This window comes from Streptopelia decaocto (genome assembly GCF_964273445.1).
Source record: "Streptopelia decaocto genome assembly, chromosome: 5".
Lineage (NCBI taxonomy): Eukaryota > Metazoa > Chordata > Aves > Columbiformes > Columbidae > Streptopelia > Streptopelia decaocto.
The window spans coordinates 5,627,286-5,651,482 of record NC_138659.1 but is presented as its reverse complement, the minus strand read 5'-3'; the positions used below and the strand labels follow the sequence as shown (position 1 = coordinate 5,651,482).

Genomic DNA, 24,197 nt, shown 5'->3' with positions numbered 1-24,197 from the left:
AGCACTACTGAGGGGAAGGTCATGTCTCACCTTTCCTTGGCTGCAAGTGAACCCAACCCATTCCCTAGGCAAGTGGAGCTGCGGTGATGCTCTACTCTGATCCAGTGTTGGAGGGGTCAGCCCAGAGCACCTAGAAAGGGACCTGCCCTTTATGTTGCCAGGAAACCAGGGAGGAAGAAGTAGGTGGTGACCCAAAGCCTTTGGTGAGAATTTGCCCCAAATCTGGCTGAGCTTTGTGGGTGCTGGGTCTATCCCCATCCTCTGGCCTCCAGATCTCCATTTCTGTCTGGAAACTTCCCCCTTCTACCTCCATTCCTCCCCTCTTCCTCTCTTTGAAGAGTTTATTAAAGGCACGGTATCTTCCCCCTTCCAAACAGGCTGTGGCTACTTCACACATCCCTTGGGAGAGGCCAGGCTCCTGCTCTCCCACCCATGACGTCCCCCAAATGCCAGGGAAGGAGCCTAGTGGAGATGCTGGCATTAAAACCAGGACAGGTTACATGAAACAAAAGAATATTATTTAAATCTTGTGGACAGGAAGGTTGCTGAAGCATTGCATTGTCCTGCTGAGCATCCTTAGGGTGCAAGTGCCCTGCACAGCCCCTAGAAAAGGTCACAGCCGCAAGGGGGAAGGTACAGTCCTGCTCTGCTCCTCACCTTTTCCTCTCCCTTTGCTCCGCCTAACCTTTTAGCCCTTCTGCCTGTAGCTCCTGGACATCTGCTTGCTCGCCACAAATCTGGGCTAACTAGGCTCAGGCTAGAACCCCCCACCAAGGCGCAACTTCTGTCCATGCTGGCTTTGTGGCTTTCCTAGGTCAGCGCAGTGATGAGCTGCTGGTCCCCCAGTTTGGGCTGCTCACCAACACCCTGCTGACCCCCTTAGCTAACACACAGGGCAGATGCCTGTGGTGGGACATATCCATGAAACACCCAAGGTACGTAAGCAGGTAGCTGGACTCCATCCATCGTTCTTGTGCGTTCCATTTTTCAGTCTCTCCTCCCGCTCTACCCTGCACAGAAGTTATTTCAGACAGCAGCTGCTTCTCCTTGCCAGACATAGAATCATAAAATCATGGAATCTTTTGGGTTGGAAGGGACCTCCAAAGCTCTTCTAGTCCAAGCCCTTGCCACGGGGACATCTTTACCCAGATCAGGTTGCTCAGAGCCCCGTCCAGCCTGGCCTGGGATGTCTCCAGGGATGGTTCATCCACCACCTCTCTGGGCAACCTGGGACATGGTCTCACCACCCTCAGTGTAAAAAATTTCTTCCTCATGTCTAGCCTAAATTTCTCCTAACTCCTATGTTTCTTAGGTCCCAGCCAGAGGAGAAAAAGCTATGGTAGCAACCAGCCTCCAAAACACACACACAGAGAGGGAATTTAACCTCCTGGGGGAGCAACTCCTCCTTGGAGTGGGTGGAAGGACAGTGGGTTTGAACTGAGGAAAAGACAAGAGGAAATAAAACAAAGGAGATGGAGAAGGGGTGCATCCCAAAGCCATCTCAGATCCTCCCTCCTTCCCTCAGGAACGTGAGGTGGGATGCACAGGGAGCCAGCCGGTGTCCCACCCCACCGCGGTTAGGACAGCGCACCTTAGAGATGTAGCCTTGTGGTAGGGATGATGAGTATATTTGGTCTTACCTGCGCCTTTGTGTATCTGCTCACAGTAAAGGTCACAGTATGGGGGGGTGGGCGGTAACAGGTCGGGGGGTTTGTAACAGGTCATTCAGCTCTGGGACTGGTTTGGTATGCAAAACAAAAAGATAGTAATCCCTGAAGATCCATGTGACCACTGGGGAGGTGAGGACCAGGGTTTCCAGGGCGCAGGGGAGGGGGGGAAGATGTTTGTGGGTTTTGGTCTTCGAACCTCCACTTTTAAACAGTGCAATTTGCTGAAAAGAGAAATGAACTTCAAACGCTTTTGGGTAAAAGAAAATAATACATGTGGGGAGGGAAAGGGGTTGAAGTTGCCATGCCACCGATTTCACCTTTGTCAAAAGTTTTGGAGACTAACTTTTTTTTTCTTCTGTTGCTATATGGAAAAAAAATGGTCATTGACAAAAAAGAAAAAAAAAACTTTATCAGCAAAATGTTTAAATTATGTAATAAACAAAACAAAACAGAAGAAAGATGTTATTGGTGTCATTTCAAAACAGTCCCAAGACCAAATTCAGCATGAAGCATGCAAGTGGCTGCACTGCCAAACTCACCCGAAACAGGGAGCTAGAGAAAATAAATCAGTAGGCAAGATCCAGCCAAAAATAGTCATTATTTATTGACCTCCTCCCTTTCAAAAAAACCCCAACTCGTGGAAGAATCAAGCCATGTCCATAATACCGGTCCCTATGCTGTACAATGGGAGAAGGAAGACATACCAGAGGCAAGAATGCATCTTGCTTAAATAAAATTATAAGGCAGACATAGCACTTGGTGTATCCTTAACAAGCGAAAGTATGGGTGATGCTTTGTCAGAGTCAGAGGGGTGAGCATGTCCCCCACAGTGTCCCTTTCCATCCAGGACATCTTTCACCACCATGCAGGTCAGGGGGCTTCAGCAGAGTTGACTTCCAGCACCTGCTGGCTCTTTTTTTTTTTTCCCTGAAATGAAACCTAAAGGGAGCTGGGAGCAGTGCCAGAATGGAGCTGGGCCCACAGAAAGGCCGTGGGTGAGTGAAGTGAGCACCACAGTCTTCATCTCCTCCAAGTTCTGCTCAAATGTAGAGTGGGAAACCCCCTCTGAGCCTCTGAGAAACGTCCAATATCAGGCAGGAGGAAGGGATGGATGGAGCCAGGGAGAAAAGGCAGCACCAAACCAGAGGCAGAAAGACGTTCAAGACATCGTCAATATTTTTAAATGGATCAAATCAGAGCAGTGGCTCTCCAGTAGGATGGGACTGGGCTCTCAGAAGTGAGAGCTTGTGGCTGTAGACCCCTGGAGAAACCCCCATTCCCATGACAAGGGCTGCAGGGTCCCAGATGCTTGTGCAGAGGGGACACCGCCTTCTCCCAGGCTATGGGACACACAGGAAGCTGCTTGGTACCGAACTGGCCAGGCTTGGAAGGAAAGGTTGTGCTGGAGCATGTGAGGGGATGGTAGGGAGACCTGTGCTTGCCCAGGAGGAGGTTTGACAAGAAAGGGTGTTGGGACTTTAAAAGATGTGCAGGAGAAATGAGGTTTTCTCCTGGCTGAAGGGAACATGAAAGACTTTCCACTTCAGGAGGCCCAGCAGTTCTCTCCTCTGCCAACCTGCTAGTGCAGGAACCCATTTTCCTCCATCCAGCACATCACCAAGCTCAAAGGCAGCTGGCATTTTTTTTTCTTTTCCTTTAGCAAAATGGTAATGACCTCACTGAGAAGCACTGTGGAAGACTTGCAGCTTTATGAAATGTGAGAAAGACTCCATGGAGAACATGAGGAGGAAGTGGTGGTGGCAGTGTCAAAAGTAAGGACAGAGACTTTAGTCCTTCCGTGCATGCCAGGCCAGGAGAGGGGATCCACAGAGGGTGGAGAACCTCTCAGCCCTGAACATCAGGCTCTGAACTGTGCAAACTCCCAAGGTTGACACCAAGCAACCCCCACCTGCACCACAGAGAAATGTAGGAATGGGCTATTCTCCAGCCAGTAGCACCTTCACACAACCAAGCGTCTTCTCCTTCCTCCCGTGATGGAGGGACGGACCACTTTGTAAAAATCAGGGACTCTCCAGGGCCAGCGTGACAATGTGAACTTCAGCCGCCACGCTGAGCTTGAGGTTAAGGGTCAGTTCAATACAACCAAATGCAGCTGGTCCTGCTGGGTCTGGGGAGGGCAGCTGGACCAGGCTCTCCTGCCTTCACAGCCTGGCAGTTGCTGCAGCCTTTCCAGAGCTCAATCACGGCAGTTCGATAGCTTTTGTGTTGTAACAGCCTGGAGGAAGACTTCTCTGGATATCCTCCAGGTTCTTAATATCTGCCAAGATCTCATCAATGCTGCTTTCCAGTGTCCGCACCCGGGTCTTCTGCAGTATAGCCGTCTGCTCCAGCTCCAACAGCTCATCCTTCAGCTGGTTGCTTCTGGTTTTGGCTTTACTGAAATTAATCTCAAGCTGTTTTAGGCCCTCTTCATCCACAGCACCAGGCTGGTCTGTCGCACAGGAGGAAAACAAAGAAGAGGGAGCCATGGATGAGGGCTGAGGACTAGATATTTCTAGATACTTTCTCCATCCTGCTGCCCAGCCTGTTTACGGGCATCATAGAACCAAGGAATCATTTTGGTTTGGAAGAGGCCCTCAAGATCATCAAGTCCAACTGTTAACCCAACACTGGCACTAACCCATGTTCCTAAGAACCTCATCTCTGTGTCTTTTAAACCCTTCCGGAAGTGGTGACTGTCCTAGACAGCCTGTTCCAATGCCTGACAGCCCTTTCCAGGAAGAAATGGTTCCCAATATCCAATCTAAACCTCCCCTGGTGCAACTTGAGGCCATTTCCTCTTGTCCTATCACTTGGTACTTGGGAAAAGAGACCAACACCCTCCATGCTACAACCTCCTTTCAGGTAGTCGCAGAGAGCGAGAAGGTCTCTCCTCAGCTCCTGTTCTCCAGGCTGAACTGCCCAGGTCCCTCAGCCGCTCCAGTCACACTTGTGCTCCTGACCCCTCACCAGCTCCGTTCCCTTCTTTGCTCTAGCACCTCAAGGTCTTTCTTGTCCTGAGGGGCCCAAAACTGAAGCAGCTTCTCATACAACTCCTGGCAACCCACCTAGATCTCAACAGGGACCTGTCTGCACCCATGCCCTTCAGCAGCAGAGCAAAACCTACTCATCAGACGCAGCAGCTCCTCCAGGGCACTCAATGTCTCCTGCACAGCCACCCCTGCCCGGCCAGCCTTGGCATGGACCCTCTGAGCTTCTTGAGCTGTCTGAAGAAGGCAAGGTGACAGCTGTAAGGCAAAGTCTCACCCAAACGTCAACAGGGAAAGGGGCAAGGTGAGGGAGATGGGGACCCACCTTCTGTATCATAGTGGCATCCATCTCAACCTCTGAGAGCTTCCTCTCAAATTCTCCATTCACTTCCTTGGCCTCGTGCTGCAGGGTGGCCACCACCTTCTCCAGGGCGAGGACACCATCGGCCGTCTTGTTGGCTTCCACCCTCAGCCGTGTGATCTCCTAGGGAAGGCAAAAGGCACTTTCAGAGGGGCAGAGCACAGCTGAAATTTGCCTGGGTGCACTGGGGCATGGAGCTGGTGGAAACTGGTTCCTTTCACAGGGACCCAAAATTATTGCAGGTTTTCCTGCATCCTTCACATGCTCCCACCAGCTGATCCAGAGAGTTGTTTCTGTGATTATGACTCAACCCCTCCTGAAGACACCAGTAAACCACTTCGTAACTACAACATACATTCTGGTAGCTGAATCCACCAAGTCTAGGAGTTCACAAGCCTGCCAAGATCTCAGTGTGGAAGTGAAAAACCCCCTTGGTCACCAACAGGTGGCTTCAGAGGCCACAGAGATCATCAGGGGATAAACGTGCCTGTTGAGATCCCCACACTCCCACTCATCTACAGCCAACTCTCTCTGCAGGATTCACTACAGACAAACATAAGCCAAAAAGTCAATGCATCAGGCACAAAAGTCAATGCATCAGGTCCACCATGAAGAGATCCTTAGGAGTTGCCAACCATCTCCTCTTCTTCCCTGGTTTTCCCTTCCAAACCCTTTTCTGCCAGCAATAGCAGCAGGGCTTGCCCTCACCTGTTGGATCCCCATGGAGATCTCCTTCGCTTCCCCTGCCGTGTTGCTGGCCGCCCTGGATTCAGAAGCGGCACTGCCCAGGATTGCTTCAGCTCGGTCTGTCTTCTCCCTGGCACTTGCAACCATGCTGCTGATGATCGGTAGCCTCTTCATGGCATCTTCGGCTTCCCTTCTCTTGTCATCTGCTTGCAGGTTAAACTCTGAAAGAAATGCATGTGGAATGAAGCTGTGCTGCCTTTGTGAGGTCCCACGAGGGAGGGGAAAGGAAGGTTTCTAGGACATTACCCCGGAGGCTCTTCAGGATCTGTTCCACCTCATAGAAGGTGGCATTGCCAGCACTCATGGCTTGCAGGGCTGTGCTCCTGGCGAGGTTGGCTCGGGACAGCAGTTGCATCAGCACCTGTGACAGGCCAAAGGGACACAACAGGCAGATGAAGGATATAGTACAGGAGCATCAGACAGTCTCTCACCTGGCTGCAGCCATCATGAGTCATCTGAGCCCTACTCTTCCCAGGAGCAGGTCTTCAACCCACCTCACATGGAGGAGCTGTGCTAGCAAGACCCTGCACTCAGCGGCTCTGCACACACAGTGTCCCACCGGCCCCAGAAAACCAACCCCAAGGGGTTGTATTTCTCAGGAAGGTGATCAGGCCAGAACAGCATGTAGTAGCAGTAGTGTCGTAGACATCCCACCAAGGCTCCAGCTCACAATGAAGATGACTCAAGCCACAGCCCCCAAGCCAACCTCTTACCGCTCTCTTGCCCTCTCCCCCCTGCAGCAGCTGCTGGATTTCCTCCTCCCAGCGTCCCGCGCGGGCCTGAAGCTGCCGGTACTGGGCCATGTAGGTGTCCACCAGGGTCAGGAGAGCGCTGGCGTCCTGCTTCAGCTGTGTTGCCTCCCCCTGAAACACAGAGATGTGAAGACTTCCTGAGAGTCCCAGCATCAGGCTGGACACGAGGAAGGAATTCTTTACAATGAGGATGGTGAGACACTGTCCCAGGTTGCCCAGAGAGATGGTGGGTTACCTACCCCTGGAGACATCCCAGGCCAGGCTGAACGGGCCTCTGAGCAACCTGAGCTGGTTGAAGATGACCCTGCTCATGGCAGGGGTTGGACTGGATGAGCTTTGAAGGTCCCTTCCAACCCAAACGATTCTGTGATTCTATCATATCTATCTATCATATCCTATTTGTCATAGGATTTTCTCATCTACCCAGGAACCACAGCAAGCAGCGATGGATGGTTGTCTCTTGCTCCTTGTGCCATGGCCAGCGATGAGGGCAAAAGGGTGGGAAGATGCATCTCTGATGGCTCCCCCGTGGAGACAGAGCCCTGGGAAGGGCTGAGCTGCTGGCAGGGAGTGTAGGGGAGAGCAAAAGGGGAATCTCCTGGTCCCACAGGCACAAAGCGCTCACCTCAAAGGAGCCAACGTCGGTCTTCGTCAAGCGGGACAGGGAGTTGAGGAGCACCAGGCTGCCCTGATAAGCCTTGTCTGCCTCAGAGGCCATATCATCAGCTTCAGCCTTCAGGCCTCCAGCCCGCAACTTCAGCTCCTCGTACCTGCATGGATGTGAGGTTGAAGAACATGGTACAAACCAAGCTTCCAGCACCGCCCTCCTCAAGCATTAATGCTGCCTCCTGCATTGACTTGTTTATACTCTCCAAATCCCCTCCAGGGCTCCACGCAGGTTTATCATGCTGGCCAAGCTAATTGCAAACATCTCCCACATCATGGCCCCACTGCTAATCAGGGCATTTGCTGGCTCCTTCCTCATGCTCCAACATCCAGAGGTGTTTCATACCAGCTGAACCCTCCCAGGCTCTTCAGTGGCTCTGCTAATCCCTGTCCTGCCACATGATGTTTCCTCCTGCATGTCCCCGTTCAGCTCCTGAACTTCATCAGTCATTGCTCACAGCCCACCAGTGGTGCGCAAAGACCCAGCACCATAGTGGGCTCTGGGTAGGCACCACCATGACCAGACAACATGAGGTCAAATCTATCCTTGGGTTAAACCCAGCCCAGATTTGCAACCAGGCATAGAGTTGCCCCTGGAAGCCTCTTCACACACGTGGCACTAAACCCCTTCCCCAGCTTTGGCGGAGCATCACAGCCCATGAGGTGGGAAGCAGATAGAGTCATAGAGTAATTTTGGTTAGAAAAGGCCCTCAGGATCATGAAGTCTAACCATTAAACCAATCCTGGCACTACCCCATGTCCCTGAGAACCTCATCTCTGTCTGTTGAACCCCTCCAGGGGTGGTGACTCCACCACTGCCCTGGGCAGCCTGTTCCAATGCCCAACAGCCCTTTCTGGGAAGAAATTGTTCCTGAGATCCAACCTCAACCTCCCCTGGCACAACTTGAGGCCGTTTCCTCTTGTCCTATCAATTCTCCTCATTCAGATGCTCCACAGAGTTGCCAACCCTCCATATCTCCACCACTCGGACATGCCGGTGACCAAAGTCTAACCAAGTCCCTGCCTGCCCTGCCTCCAACTGCACCTTCCTGCAGCTCTGCTGAGGAAGCCAGAGCAGGGACACAGACATCCCCCTCGTCCCTCCCATATCCCCCCACACCACGTAGGTGACCGCAGCCATGACTCACTTGCCCAGCAGCCCTCGCAGGGACCCGGAGGTGGCTGTTTCTCCACCAGCAGCTGCACGCACAAGCTCCAGTGCCTGCCGTGCGTCCTCCCGCGCCGCCTTGGCGGCTCCTTCGATGGTGTTGGCAGCTTGTAGGTGGCTGCAAAGCACGGGGCGGGGTCATGAGAAATGTTTCCCACCCCAGGTTCCTCCACCAATTCCCCTTACTGCTGTGTTCAGTGATGCTGCATTGGACCCTCTTGGGAAACACAATGTGACACACACCTTGATGTCTCTCCTGCATCTCCCAAGGGTAGAGGAGCACCAGGTGGGAGGCAGTGCTGCCTGTTCCAACTGGACATCCTTGGGACAAACTCTGACCCCAAAGATAGTTTCAAAATACACCAAACACCACCCTCAATGGCAACCGAGCACGGCTCTATACTGCAGCAAAACCAGCTCAGCAGCCACATCTTCCCCTGCTCCAGGCCTGGCAAAGAGTTTGGGGCAGCTGTAGCCTGAGGGTGAGTCGAGGACCCCCAAAAAGGGACCTTCTGGGCACCGAGCAGGATTTCAATCCCCTTCCCCTCTCTCTCGGCCAACAGTGGCAGGGACTCACCTGTCAGCCAGGCTCCGAGCCTCCTGGGCCAGCATCGAGAACTGATTTGAGCCCCCAGGAAGGTTTGAAACAGGAATGTTCTGAGGAGGAAGGAAGAGAGGTGTGAGTGCTCTTCCCTGCCCTCCATCCACTTCAGCTGCAAAAGAGGCAACTGTGGCACATTAAACCTCCACAGCCCCTCAGAGACACCCACCAGCACCTCTCCAAGTCCCAGCCCTACAGAAAGGGCCGCCAGAATGTCTTCTGCACTCACAAAACAGACATAATAACTGGAGCACGTTAAATTCTTGCTTTCTCCATGGATTTTTTTCAGCCCTAGACTAGACTAGGAGCACATTGCATGAGGATGCTCTTACCACCCAACGCAGAGCAGCTCCACTGCGGTCCAGGTCCAGCCGGGCTCTCTCCAGCAGCCGCCGGGTGTCCTGCACCTGCCTCTCATACTGGGTCCCCAGAGACCTCAGCCTCTCCACCGTTGCCTTCATCTCATCCAAGCGGCCCTGCGAGCTGGACTCTTGCCCCTTCATCATGGCCAGGCGGCTTTCTAGAGACCTGTCAGAGGCTGGCGAGAAGGAAAGAGAGAGGTTGAAGAGAAAAAAAATAAAATTTAAAAAAAAAAAAAAAAATCATCTCTGAGGAAAACCCTCCCCTACTACAGCACAGAGTGGGTGGTACCTTGCAGGCTCAGGGCTTCCCCGAGGATGGTCCGCAGCATCTCCTCAGCCAGCTGCATCCTTCCCTCCAGCTCCTGGCTCCCGGCCCCACTGCCAGCTTGTACCTCTGAGAACATCAGCTCCAGCTCTGCCAGCTGCTGCAGGTACAGGTCCACCTGCAAACACAGCAGATCAGGCCATCAGCCAGCAGGACAGAAAACTCACAGTGGAAAGACCAGGGTGGAAACCAGGTCTGCAGTCTGGACAGAGAACGGAGAGCAAAGCAAGGGATCATTTTTGGATGGGGCACAGTGGGCCTGCAGCTCCACGTCATGGCTTTTTTTATCAGTTGAATTGAGTACAACCCTAAAGTTCAGATGCCGCCTGCAAAATCACTTCTCACTTGCACCAGAAGATCATAGAATCATTTTGGTTGGAAGAGACCCTCAAGATCAGCAAGTCCAACCATTAACACAACACTGGCACTAGCCCATGTCCCTGAGAACCTAATCTCCACATCTGTTCAACCCCTCCAGGTATGGTGACTCCACCACTGCCCTGGGCAAGCCGTTCCAATGCCTGACAGCCGTTTCTTGGAAGAATTGTTTCCTAATATCCAATCTGAACCTCCCCTGGTGCAAGCTGAGGCCATTTCCTCTATCCTGAATGATGCGTGAGGGTTGGCGTGTTGCTGCACCCCTTGCTGCTCAGTGGCTCCAAGGCTGGCACAGATGCTCACCTGCTCCTTCACCTGCCCATAGCAAGCTGGGCACTCACTCTCCTCGCAGCGGGGACCCTGGAAACCAGGCTTGCAGATGCAGCTCCCGTCGCTCCTACACTTCAGTGGCTCGGCCCCAGTCGAGTCACAGGCACAAGCTGTGGGTGGGAGCAGCACACGGTCAAAGGAGCCCGTCCCCACCTCATGTCCCGACACATCCTTCCGCCCACCCTCTCCCCCTGCTTTCCTCCCACCGTTTAGCTCTACGCTCTCGTTCCTGCTCTCTGCTCCCACTTTCCAGCATCCTGCTTCTCCTCTAGCCATTCCCAGCTCAAAACAGAGCCCGGCTCTCACCTCGGCACTTGTCAGCAGGGTCAGGGGCCAGGGGATTCCCGAAGAAGCCGTCTTTGCAGCGGTCGCAGTAGAAGCCGGCAGTGTTGTAGATGCACTTGAGACACTCGCCCGTCTGGCGGTCGCAGTTGCCCACGGCGTTGGGCTCCACGTTGCCGTTGCACCGGCACAGCTGGCAGGGCTGGGAAGCCGCCGGGTCCCCAAAATAGCCATCGGCACAGTACTCACAGTTGGCCCCTGGGAAAAGAGGGATGGGGAGTAGTTCATAGAATGTCCTGAGTTAGAAGGGACCCACAAGGATCATCAAGTCCAACTCCTCTACCTGCACAGAACAACACCAAAATTCACACCATGTGTCTGAGGGTGTTGCCCAATTGCTTCTTGAACACTGACACCCTCCAGGTGAAGAACCTTTTCCTAGCATCCAACCTAAACCTCACCTGGCACATCTTCCTGCCATTCTCTCACGTTCTATCATTAGCCACCAGAGAAAAGAGCTCAGTGCCTGTCCCTCCTCCTTCCCTTGGGAAGAAGCTGCAGCCACCATGAGGTCTCCCCTCAGTCTCCTGTTTTCCAGGCTGAACAAAACAAGTGACTTAAGCCGCTGAAGTTCATGCTATTGCCTGAAAGGCAGAAGCCACCTTGCTTCCTCCGCCCCACAGAAATGGGGGCATTCGGCCCCATCAGGGCTGGCACAACAGCATCTCCACTCTCCTCGCCACCACGGCCAACACATGATGCTCTGGGAAGGTTCTCAAAAGGTGGGTGCAACAACTGACCTTGTGCAAGTCATATCCTATTTGGGGGGTGGGTTGGTTGGTTTGTTTTGTTCTTTGGGGTTTCTTTTTGGTGTGTTTTGTTTTGTTATCTTTTTTTTTTTTCCCTGTTTTTCTATTCCACTCCCTCCCCACCCATCCTTTTTCCATCCACATTGTTTGTTTAGACAAGAACCTTTCCCAAGGCATAGCAACACACGTTTGCACAGCCCTTGGGGCTGAAGCATCCCGTTGCAGGAGGCGAGCTATGCTGAGAAGATGGGATGATCCACGCAGTTCTGAGCATCCTCCGTCTCCCCAAAAAGCCCATGAAAACTCCAGGGACAGGCAGAGCAGAAGTGACCTGGACAAGGACATTACCAGCAGCTCCAGGAGGACAGTGGTCACAGATGATCTCCTCACTGCCCGGCACCACGGAGCAGCCTTGGCCGTTGCCGCAGGGACATGCCCTGCAGCTATGCGGCTGCCGGGGGTCTCGGTAGAAGCCGAAAGGGCAGCCGATGCTATTGCCCACGTTTTCATCTCCCGAGTAGCATTCACCTGGAAGAGGAACGAAAAGGCTTAGGACAGTTTTCTCTCACCCCCGGTGGGACAATCTCCACCACCCCACCTCCTGGCCACACGACCCACTGCATCACAAGCCCCTGTGGTCCAGCATCATCCACCAGACCCCTTGCGATCCCCACACCTGCCCATACTCTCTGTTTCTCTGCCCATCAGTCCATCACTGTGCGGGAAGGACCATGTCCTGCTCCTGCAACGGGAGCCCAGTGGGACGCCACGGAGAAGCCCATCCCATGGCATGGAGGATGGCCATCACCACACAAAGGTGGCTGCATCTCATTTTTCACAGCTCATATAGCTCCCATGGGGCCACACGTTGCCTTCTGTGCCTTCTGATCAATGCTCAGATACTGGGAAATTTAATTCCAATTCAGATTTAGAAAACAGCGACAGCTTAACTTTGCATTACTTTGACTTTCTACAGCAACACTGCAGGCTATTTTAGCAAAATGTGTAGTAAAATGTTTACATCATTGTTATCTACACACACCACACTTTTAAAACAAAAAGTCATAAGAAAATATTTTTAATACTATCCAAGCAGCAGGAGATGTTTTCTCATCTCTCAATGATCACCTAAGCCTGATTTGATCCTAATGCATCTTTCCTGTATTTTTGGCTGAAGAATTTCTAGACTTCAGAAAGTTTTACCTGTGATGTTCCCTGCACTCCAGCCCCCCGCAACCAGGGATCTCGCCCCGCTCAGTGCTCCCCACACCCCCCTATAGCCAAACTTTCTGGATGCAGGTGATCCCACATGCCCTACAAGCACAACGTAGCAGTGGCTTCTCTTACCGGTGTCGGGATCACAAATTCCTCCCCCCTGGCAATTGCAGGGGACGCAGATGCTGAAGGGTCCCATGCCAGGGGCATCTCTGCGGTAGCCAGGGGCACACATCTCACAGAACTGGCCCTCATACCCCGCCGGGCACTCACATCGCTCCACCCATGGAGCGGGGACACCGGCCCCGGGCTGCGCTGACACCAGGGTGACGTTGTCGATGTAGCCAGTGCCTGGAGGGAGATACGGCCAGTCACCCATGGGTGACAGCAGTTCCACCTGCAAGCCCCCACCCTTGTGCTTGCAAGCTCTCCCCCCACTTACTGTACTCCCCGAAGGTGGCTCGGATCCAGAGAGCTGTCAGGTTTCCCATCAGCCTGCGATATTCCAAGTGATTCAGCCTCGGGCTCCACTTGCTGCTTGGGTGCTCGTCCAGCCTGCCCGTGGGAGGGGGAGAAGTAGAACCAGTTTTAAGAAAACGAGATGAAAATCATAGAATCATTTTGGTTGGAAAAGACCCTTAAGATCATCAGGTCCAACCATAACCCAACACTGGCACTAAACCATGTCCCTAAGAACCTCATCTCCATGTCTGTTGAACCCCTCCACTGCCCTGAGCAGCCTGTTCTAACACCCAACAATCCTTTCCAGGAATAATTTTTTCCTAATATCTAATCTGAACCTTCCCCTGGCACAACTTGAGGCCATTGAGTGGCCTCATTGAGTGGCAGCTCTTGCCCATCTCCCTCTTGAGCTCCAGGCTTTGGGGAACAACTTCCACCCACGCAACTGACCCTGAGCAAAGTCCCCAGATCAACCTTCAAGCCAGATTCTGTACTGCCCCTCTCACAAAGTAACCACCTCATGCAGGACAGAAGCATCTGAGACGCATCCAGCCCAAACCAGGCAACCATTCACCACCTCCAAGGGACCACAGCTGAATTCAGGAGTTCTTTGAAGCCATAGCTTTTCTTGCTCACCCTGCCGCAAACACCCCAGCATCCACCTTTACCTGAATGTGTATGTCTGGCTGACACCACAGGGCAGGACCTTCCCCTGGGGCAAGAAGGGGGCAGTAACCCTCAGGCCATCTCCTTCCAGGACCACATCATGCGGAGATGGCTCGCGTCCCCCTCGGTCCAGGCGGTAATCAAAGGACAGCGTCTGGCCGTAGCTCAGCTGCTTGTTCCCGAGGAATTTCCCTGCAAAGGGAAGGAAAGGAGAAAATTAAAGGTTTAAAATCTTGTCTTCCTTCCAAAGGCTCAGATAGCAAGATTGGACCAAGCAAAGGGAACACCATCACTTCTCCCATCCCACACCTACCAGGTGCCACGAAGTATATCGGCTCCGGTCTCCTCGCTGCTATGAAGGCATCCTGATGGCGTGGGGACCACTGGAGCTGGGCTGGGGAACCACTTTCGTGGACACCTCGCCAACCTTCAGAACCTGGAGCACCAACAAGGAGCAGTCAGCGTGGACAGGGAAGGTGTTTCCAGGACCCCAGCATCTTTATGGAGCTGTGTCTTACCAAAACCCTCCAGCTTCCTACCCCTTGACCTCCAAGGGACCAGCACAGATATCCCTGTGCTGATATATTTCAAAATAAGCCAGGCTTGGCATGAGGCTTTCCTCCTGTGTGGCAGGAAAGACATGATGGAGCAACCTATGCTTCCCCCACCATTGCACTCTACTTCTGCCCATGGTCAAGCCATCCCACCCATCAAAACCCAGGGACCCCAGCAGGGTTGCAAACCAGGCGGCTCCTCCAGCACGTCCAAGAGAAGAGATGGCAGACACCCCCAGTAACCATAGGCATGTCCTACTCAGGCCTCACCTTGCTGGAAGGTGGAGGTGATGTTGTGGATGCTGTGGTTGTCCGCACTGACACACACAGCCGAGTGCCCGTAGCAAAAGCAGGGGGAGCATCCCGCAGGGTTTCTGGCGTCCAGGTTATAGAAGTTTCGCTTGCACCTGGGAAAAACATAAGAAGATGACAATGTTTAAGTGTGTTTTCTCCTGGCCAACAAACACAAGCCCTCAAGTGATAGTCGTGCAACGCAGCCATTGCCACGGTTCAAGGTCACCCCTGGGCTAGGATGGTGAAGAATGGGCATGTGCCGCTGCCAGGGAGATGGAGGAGATGCACACAGTGTTCCAGCAAGTCCCTTGACACCCACCTCTCACAGCGCTCTCCAGTGGCGCTCGCCTTGCAGACACAGCGGCCAGAGATGCAGCCCCCCGTGCTGCCCGCCGGGTCACACTCGCACCGCAGGCTCCTGCAACGGGGACAGCGGGATCCTTCACCTGCATTTCCAGCTCAGCTGAGAGCTCAGTGCCCCCAGCTGTTATACAGGACAGCAGAGAACCCGCCCAGCTACCCGTCCCATGCTAGAAAGGGAAAAATAATCAGCAGAGCCATGCCTCTGAGTAACCCAGCAGTACGGATGCTGGGCTGGGATGATGCCCAATGCCACTGCCTCACAACACCCCTGAGGACCAGTCTGCAACTACCCCAGGTGCCTCTCTTTAGCAAGACCCACCTACAAGAGCAAAGCAAAGCTCTGCTGAGCTTAACAGAGCCTGGCTGAGCTCCAACAGGCAGCAACACCCCAAGAAGGCTCAGGCAGGGGGCCAGGGATGGCAGCAGGCAGCCAGCCCTCACACCCAGCTTTTGCCTGCTGGGTGCCCAAAGGAGCAATGGTGGGGTGAAGCAAGGCAGAAGAGGATGGAATACTGAGGAAAACAAACCAGAAACACTTCAAAAGGTGTTTAAACAGGGCTTCGTGCAAAGGAAGGGATAGATTTTTGCATGTACATCTTTGCATGGGGACAGTCCTTATAAGCGGCATCAACACCAGGCAGAACCACACGCGGGCAGGTTTTATTCTGCATTGGCCCATGTGGCCAGTGTCTGCTTGCTGTTATTTGGATAATAAAGCAATTGCCTCAGAGAGTGGTTAAGCTCCGATTTTGATGCTATTGTCTGACAGCTGTGTGGGTCAGAAGGGAGATCCAGCCCCATTCGAGCCCTCTCTCTCCCAAACCAGCAATGGGGTTAGCTTGGGGCTATCAGTGCGCTGCCACGAAACAAGCTGCCTCCACCTCTGCTTGAGGTGTTTACAGCCAGCACGGGTTCTTTAGATGTGCTGGGAGAGCTCTGGAGGCTGGACCCCCAAGCTGTCCCTATGCCACTGATGGTCTCCAGCACTTACTGCCCGCTCCTCTGGCACCCGGCCTCGGAGAGGGACTCGAAGCCCGGCTGGCACTGGTCGCATTTCTCACCCATCACGCCGGGTTTGCAGCTGCAGTGGCCATTGCTGTTGCACTGCGGGCCAAGGGCACCTGTGGAAAGAGGGGAACAAGAGATTTGGAACAGGCGCCTCTCAGAGATGCTGCCTGCGGGACAGGGGAACAAAGCATCAGATCATCATCGCAGCAGCAACCCTGCCCCAGGACCCCCTTGAGGTCCCAGCACAGCGCTGAGACACCAGGTCAGGCTGTTAAAGCTGCTCCAGCCTCCCCAGCTGATGCAAGAGACAAATCCCAGCTGGTATTGACCAGATGCCCAGGACAAGGAGCTTCTTTGCTACTACAAACATCATTGAAAATGACAAAACAGACTCCAGGGCACACAAACCAAGTGGAAAATTAGTTAAAAATCACAGAATCATAGAACAGTTTGGGTTTAAGGGACTTTTCCAGCTCATCCAGTTCAGCCCCTGCCGTGAGCAGGGACATCTTCACCAGCTCAGGTTGCTCAGAGCCCCGTCCAGCCTGGCCTGGGATGTCTCCAGGGATGGGGCATCCACCACCTCTCTGGGCAACATGGGACACGCTCTCACCATGCTCAATGTAAAAAATTCCTTCCTCATGTCAGCCTAGTTCTTCTTTGCTGGACCCCCTGCTAGCAGACATTGGTACAATTTGATGTTGGGGCCACCACAAGGACTTTATGGGGCCAAGGACCATGGCAGGATCCTTCATTTCTGACTTACCACCCTGCACATGTGGGCACCAAAGGGACAGGATGTCAGAGACATGGACAGTAGTCCTGCTGCTGGGGTGTGGGAACATGTAAGGAGATATTTGCACCCCAACACCTCAAAGCCTATTGCTCTGTCCTTGCAAGCCATTTTATGTTCAGGTGGTGCTGCTAGTGATGCTCTTGCGTTGACAAAGACTAACAGGCATTTCAGTATCTACAGCACCCTGGTGCAAGAGGTATTAGCTGCCTACTTGCCAAGCAAGCTGAAACCTGCTGAGGATGAAGGAGCCATCCCATCTACTGTACAACCACCACGAGACCCACAGCAAACACCCCAGAGCTTGAAAGCCCATTTCATAGCCTTGCAGCCCCCCAAAAGTTGCTGGAGTAGCTGCAGGGGCTGAAGGCTCCTGTGCATCCCAAGTGCCACGGCACTTTGCACCACCTCCCCTGCTGAGATGCAATGCTGCCAGCTTGGGAATTATCTTTTTGCTTTTACGACGCAATTAAAAGCCTTTGCGGAGCCTGCCAAACATTGCGACACCCAGGAGGCATCTGCCTGACTCACAAAGCCGGCGAAAGCCGCCGCTCCCCACACTGGGGTTTGGCCCTTGCCCTTGACATAAGGATGGGAGCTGGGAAGGACAAGCAGTTCCCTGGTGGGGGTCAGCAGGTTCATGGGGCCTCAATATAGAAAGGTGGGCTCCACAAAGGCTTTTAATTGCATCCTAAAAGCAAAAGGATCATTTCCAAGTTCACAGCACTATGCCCGGGAAGAGGACACGGTGCAAAGACACAGAGATTTTTTACCAGGGCCTGTAGCAACAGAAGAAAGTTCTAAAGGTTTTAAACCAAAAGAGAAGAGGTTTAGATTAGACAAAAAGGAGAAATGTTTTATGATGAGAGTGGTGGGATACTAAAACAGGTCGCTCAGAAAAGTTGTGGGCATCCAGTCCCTGGAAGTGTTCAGGGTTAAGTTGGATGGGGCTTTGAGCAACCTGTTCTAGAGAAATATGTCCCTATCCATGGCAGGGGTTGGACTGGATGAGTTTGAAGGTCCCTCCCAGCCCAAACCATTCTGTGAGTCTGTGATTATTTTGGGGGCCAGGTGGGTTTTGCAGCCTGGAGCTGCTGCAGGGTTCAAAACACCCAGCACCAAGTGGTGAAGCACCCAGGAGATGCTGGTACGAATTATGGTGCTGCAACACAGCACTGGGCTCTGACACCTCCCCAGATAACCTCACCTGGAGCAAACTGGTCCCACTCGCTCCTCCTGCAACGCTCTGGTCCGGTGCAGGGACCCAGCGCCCAACCTGGCCCACACAGAGCCGAGGGCCGCACAGATGCTTTAACCCCGCTGTCCCCACCCCGTCCCCTCCAGCCATGTACCCTGGGGGTGGCAGAGGCAGGGCAGGCAGCAGTCCCTGTCCCTCCGGCGGAAGAAGCCGTCCTGGCAGCGCTCACAGCGGGGACCCTCCGTGTTGCCCTGGCAGCCGAGGCAGCGGTACCCGTTCCCCGTCTCCTGCAGGAGGTGCCAGTCAAAGATGCACTGCCTGGACATCCCGTTGCAGTCACACACTGGGGAGAGGAGAGACACATCTCAAGTGGTGATTCAAGATAAAGACACCAGCTACAAAGCCGTAAACCCACTGTGATGCCCAAGGAACAAGCCCAGGTGACGCAAATGTCCCCGTCTTGCTCTGCTAATAGCGAGCCCCATCCCCAACCGTCTGCATCCACCAGCCACCTCCATGCCACACCACGCTCCACATCACACAATCACAGAATCTTTTTGGTTGGAAGTGACCTTCAAATTCATCAAGTCCAACTGTTACCCCAACTCTGGCACTAACCCATGTACTGAAGAACCTCATCTCCGTCTGTTCAACCCCTCCAGGGATGGTGACTCCACCACTGCCCTGCGCAGCCTGTTCCAATGCCCAACAGCCCTTGCCAGGAAGAAATTGTTCCCAACATCCAACCTCAACCTCCCCCGGCGCAACTTGAGGCCATTTCCCCTGGTCCTGGCGTTTGTTCCCGGGGAGCAGAGCCCGACCCCCCCTGGCTCCAAGCTCCTTCCAGGCAGTTCAGAAATCAGAAGGTCTCCCCTCAGCTCCTGTTCTCCAGCCGAACCCCCCAGGTCCCTCAGCCGCTCCCATCACACTGGTGCTCCAGACCCTTCCCCAGCTCCATTCCCTTCTCTCAACTCACTCCAGCACCTCAAGGCCTTTCTTGTCATGAGCATCCTCAAGCTTTGGAGCAATGGCTGGTTTCACTGCCAACTCAGCTCAGGAGGGACAAACCCCATAATCTGAGCACCTCTGCTCCACAGTGCGGCATGTCCATGAATGTTCTCTGTCCTTTCAGAGGCCTTCCAACACAATGAGGTTTTTGAGTAAGCGGAGATGGTAAACACAACCCCAAACCTTGTCCTGATAAAAGCATGGGGAACTTTATTGGTGACTTCAGGGAAAAGGGGAAGATCCCTAAGGTTATACTTCATTCACCCGGCCTGTGACCAGGAGCAAGCACAGGAAGAAAAGCTCAACTGACTTCCACCAGGTCCCTCCATCTAGTTTTGTGATGCAAGTGTCTTCCTGGCTAAACACAGGTGTGATGAGAAGTGGCTTGTGATCAGAAGAGCTTGGTGGACATGTGCCAGCCAAGAGGGAGATCGAAAAAAGGTTTTGGCAGGATTACACAGGTCATCTCACCTCACCCTGCCCAGGAAGAAAAGCTGCGGCTGCCAACATCACTGTGTGACAGATGCCAGGAAGGACAGGCTTGAGTTTTGCATCTCAGTGTAGCCAGGACAAACAGGACCTCTGGGGAGCAGGCACCCCATCAGACATGAGTGCACCAGCACTCTTCTTCATTGCCTTGCCCAGGTCTTCTCTTGAAGTCACCTCTCATCTACTTGCCAAGACCCCAGCAGTCAGTACTAGAGTGTTCAAGCCTGCGGCCTTTAATTTCAGGTGAGTTCCTCAGCATCACTGAGGAGAGCAAACACAGTTGAGATGATGGTTGGCCAAGACAGGTAGGAGAAAGAAACACCCCGAGGGACAAAGCAGGGTCTGCAGGACCTGCTCCAAACCACCCCAACACTGCCATGGGATCCTCAACCTTCCTGTAAGAAACTCTGCTCACTGCTGATCTCCTTGGGGCATGAGAAGTGGTCCCTATCCCAGCTCAGGTCACCTCCAACAGCACCGGGAGCTGGAGGAAACCCAAGCACAAGCAGAAACCTGCAGTGCGGATTCGAACGGCACGTTGTACTTAGACACGTGGAGGCTCCTCCCTGAGCACTCTTCTGGCACGGCTTAGCCCAAGGATACAAGATCCTTGTCCTCCCCATCAGTGACTCTGGGCAAAGGCTTCTTCGCTCGCCGCCTGAGCACGCAGCGCCCAGCCCTCCCGCACACCCGTAACCACCCACATTCCAGACGACAGCACTCAGCAAGTGGCAGCCCAGGCTGCTGCCAAGGAGGGAGATGACCTCATGCTCCAGCAAACAGGGAGAGAGATTTTTCCAGCTCTGGCAAAAGCGGTTCTGCCCTTGCAGCGGGCTGCCCGGCTGCTGGAGGTCTCCTGCCACCCCAGCCCACTGGGAAGGGACCTGCAGGTGCAGAAGTTCTGTCTCTTGTGGTATGAAAAGGTGTCTAGAGACTCAGTGGACATCACCAGTGACCAAGTGGCAGGGACAGTGCAAATAGCCCATGGAAAGCAGCAGCACAGGGTTTTCTCAAGGTATTTGCAGTCACTTTCACAGTGCGAGTGAAGGGGTCATTTCATAGAGTCACAGAATCATTTTGGTTGGAAGACACCTTCAAAATCATCGAGTCCAACCATTAACCCAACACTGGCACTGACCCACGTCCATGAGAACCTCATCCCTGTCTGTTCAACCCCTCCAGGGATGGGGACTCCACCACTGCCCTGGGCAGCCTGTTCCAATGCCTGACAGCCCTTGCCAGGAAGAAATTGTTCCCAACATCCAACCTCAACCTCCCCTGGTGCAACTTGAGGCCGTTTCCTCTGCTCCTGGCACTTGTTCCTGGGGAGCAGAGCCTGACCCCCCTGGCTCCAAGCTCCTTTCAGGCAGTTCAGAGATCAGAAGGTCTCCCCTCAGCTCCTGTTCTCCAGCTGATCCCCCAGGTCCCTCAGCCACTCCCATCACACTTGTGCTCCAGCCCCTTCCCTTCTCTCAACTCACTCCAGCACCTCAAGGGCTTTCTTGGCGTGAGGGACCCATAACTGAGCCCGGGGTTCGAGGTTTGATCTCCCCAGTGCCCAGTATAGGGCAGCCAGCCTGCTGGCTATACTATTTTCCAGCCCTCATCCCTTCCCTCTGAAGCTGTTAAACTCCACCCACGCATCACCCTATGTCTGTGTAATCCAGGAGATTTACTGGGTTACTTAATTACAGGAATGAACACCGTTCCCTCAGGGAACAAAAACCTTTTTTCAGGCCTCACTGTGAGGCTGCTGCACGCTGGGATCCAGCTCTCCAGCTGGCACAGCTTCAGGTCACCCTAACCCAAAGCCACTTCAGATGCCCTTGCAGATTAGTGCCACCACCTTGCTGGTGTAGCTGTTCCTGTCGCTGGTCTCCTGGAAACCTGAGAGCTCAGGCAAGTTAATCTTTACCGAGAATGAGGCACCGGAGCTGCTGACGAGACGGAGCATGCCAGAGCTCCGGGAGATGAGGACCAAGTGAGGACAGGATCCTTTTTGCATCCAGGTGCTCTGAGATCATCCATTCCTCAAGCAGCTGTGGAGAACAGGCTCCACAGAGGAGCAGCTTTGCAGCTGGATTTCTTAAGCGGTACGTCAGGATGACGGAGGTCCAGGGCACACATCCAGCAGGACATCATTCCCTCAACTCCCACCCGCCAGAATAAGGCATGAAAAACACTTGTTTGCCATGCTGAGACAAATCCCCGTGGCAGAAAGGCTTGGAGGAGGAGACAGGCAGCTTCAGACCTCTTAAACTGTCACCTTAAATTCACAAACCCAGAAGATGAGGTTGGCGCTGGGTCTGCGAGGGGCAGATCTGACAGCTCCATAGAGATGAACCGGTCTGCAAAGACTCCTCCTTGCTCCAAGAGATCAGAGCTTTGCATGCAAGGAAGCCCCCACCACAATACAAGCCAATCCCCGCTCTGTGCCTTCAGGTCAGTGACCCAGAGGGATGTCCCATCTGCTCCCCAAAGTCATGGGTTACCCAACCACCCGACTCCACCGCTTTCTCACTGCTGGAAGGTCTGCCTGTGTCTGCTGGGGCTCCAAGTTAGACACCTCTGCTCTCTACACCCCAACTCCCCCCTGAACCCCAGGAGATCCCTTCAGTTGCCATGTGCTGGCACACACCACATGCCCCCAGCTTGTATCCAAACCCAATTTGACTCCTGCAGCTCATTTGCAAGCAAAACAGGATGACGTGCTAATTGCAAGCACACATCTAGCGCCCAGACCAGAGGGCTAACAGCACAATAGACTAATTTACATCACAAGAGACAAATTTACACCACCAAACCAACCCAAAATGCCTGCTGCAGCATCAAAGCATGGCTGGTTATCGCTTTGAGACATGCACAGAGACAGGTTCAAGAGTCCATGGAAAAGCAGCAGGGGAATCTACATCAGTATTTTAAAACCTGCATGCAATTAAGGCTGCTGTAATAATTATCCAAGTAGCATGTAAAGCAAATCACTTTAAAAAAAAATCCCATTTATTCAGCACTTTTTCCCCATACTATGTTGCACTGCACTTAAAGGAAAACTGATCAAGAATCAACCTCAGGCCCAGCGAGTGTATTTCAGAACACCAGTATTGCAGACAAAAAAAACCCTGAAATGAGTCAGTATTTACAAAATACATGTAAAGACTGGATTTTGGCCAAACACACCCATCTCCAGAGCATGCAGCAGTACAACTGAAACCCTGAGACTGAGTTACCACTGGGCTGAATGCATTTAAACATCCCTGCATCACACTCCTCACTACAACTGCATATACCAGGGGATCCTCTGGATTTTCCAAGTCCTCCATCAGTCTATGGATGGTGGGAAACCTGCCACATCCCACGAGGTGCAGTGGGGCCGTGGGCAGCCCATAAACCCTACAGATATCGACATAAAATACCAATATCATGTGCTGCTACAGCAAACTGGATCCCAGGTGCTCCCAGCCCTTCCCCAGGCTTAGGGAACAGTTTGTTTCCAGCAGTTGAGCCCCTCGCTCCCGGGCGATGCTCATGCTCACGCCCCAATCCCACCCACGTAGCGAGGCTTGAGATGGAAAGCAATAAATAATTGCATGTAAATAAGTTATTTAAAGGGGACACCGGTAAAAAAAAAAAAAAAAAAGAGTTTAAATGCTCATGGGCTATTTAACCCTGGAAGAAGTAAAAGGAGGAGCACCTACAAGTCCAGTTTTAATCCCCGAGGTGGGAAGGGTGAGCGCCCTCGCAGCGTGCCGTGGCACCCCAAGAGCTCCCCGTTACCCGCATCAGGGCAGGGTTGCGAGCAAAGCCGCGTGAAAACAGTAACATCCAACCTTCCCAAAGGCTCACCTTCTCCTCCAATGGTGCTGAGGGCTGCAGGCAGGAGAGACACCGTGAGGCAGCTGAGGGGCAGGAGCCAGCCCCCCGCCATGGCTCGGGGGCTCCCGCTCCGGCAGACGACAGCGGGGCTCCTGAGCTTGCTGCTTATTTTTTTTGGGGGGGAGGTGGTTTTTTTATCGGCTGCTCCACCTGAGTCACTCCCAACAGGAAGAACGTGTGTGCTGCGGGCTGACTCACCGCGGCGCGGGAAGCCCGGCCCCGGCAGCACTGGCAGGGACCCGCCGTCTGTGGGGTGCAGCACCCCAGGACCTCCTGCCTGCACCCCCACAGGGGTGCTGGCTCCTGGGGGAAAAATAAAACGTAGCTGCAGCCCCTGTGGACACCACTGCTGCCCATCCCAGCTCCATCCCACCCGCTGCCTCCATGAGCTGGCGGGGCAGAGCGGGGCTGCCCGGGCATGCCAGTGGCTTGCAGGAGCTGGAGGAAGCATGATGAGCTCACGGGGAGCCTGGGGAGGGTGGATGGGGCTGCCGGCTCACAGCCAGGTCTGGGCAACCAACCCACAAAAGCTGGGTTCAAAGCTGGCCAGATGGGGTGAGCAGCAGGACTCACAGTCAAGGGCTGCTGGGGCAGCAAAAAGACCCTGAGGGCAGCTTGGACGTGACCTCAGAAAGCAGATCTACAGGGATTTACCTGACGAGTGTCAGGTTCAGGAAATCCTCAGAGCTAGAAATGGGGTGGAGACCGGGAATCATCACACAGAGTTCTCTGGTTTTGCTCCTGAGATAAAAAATGAGGTTGGATGGGCTCTTGGCCCGACCTAGAACAACTAGTTTTATAGAATCACAGAACAGTTTTGGTCAGAAGAGACC

At 53.6% G+C, this 24,197-nt stretch overlaps 1 protein-coding gene across 1 annotated transcript; it reads right to left on the bottom strand.

Moving 5' to 3' along the window:
* Nucleotides 1-3,369: 3,369 nt before the first annotated feature.
* On the bottom strand, nucleotides 3,370-23,416 carry LAMC2 (laminin subunit gamma 2; the record flags this gene model as incomplete). Its single annotated transcript, XM_082053133.1, has 23 exons — nucleotides 3,370-4,122; nucleotides 4,798-4,897; nucleotides 4,986-5,144; nucleotides 5,730-5,929; nucleotides 6,015-6,129; nucleotides 6,482-6,631; nucleotides 7,146-7,290; nucleotides 8,335-8,472; nucleotides 8,932-9,011; nucleotides 9,288-9,493; nucleotides 9,607-9,760; nucleotides 10,324-10,460; nucleotides 10,657-10,890; nucleotides 11,790-11,969; nucleotides 12,789-13,007; nucleotides 13,099-13,211; nucleotides 13,787-13,976; nucleotides 14,098-14,220; nucleotides 14,609-14,745; nucleotides 14,952-15,050; nucleotides 15,987-16,116; nucleotides 18,149-18,337; nucleotides 23,335-23,416. 23 exons carry the CDS (start codon nucleotides 23,414-23,416, stop codon nucleotides 3,872-3,874), a joined length of 3,531 nt encoding a protein of 1,176 aa, XP_081909259.1. The 3' UTR covers nucleotides 3,370-3,871.
* Nucleotides 23,417-24,197: the final 781 nt, after the last annotated feature.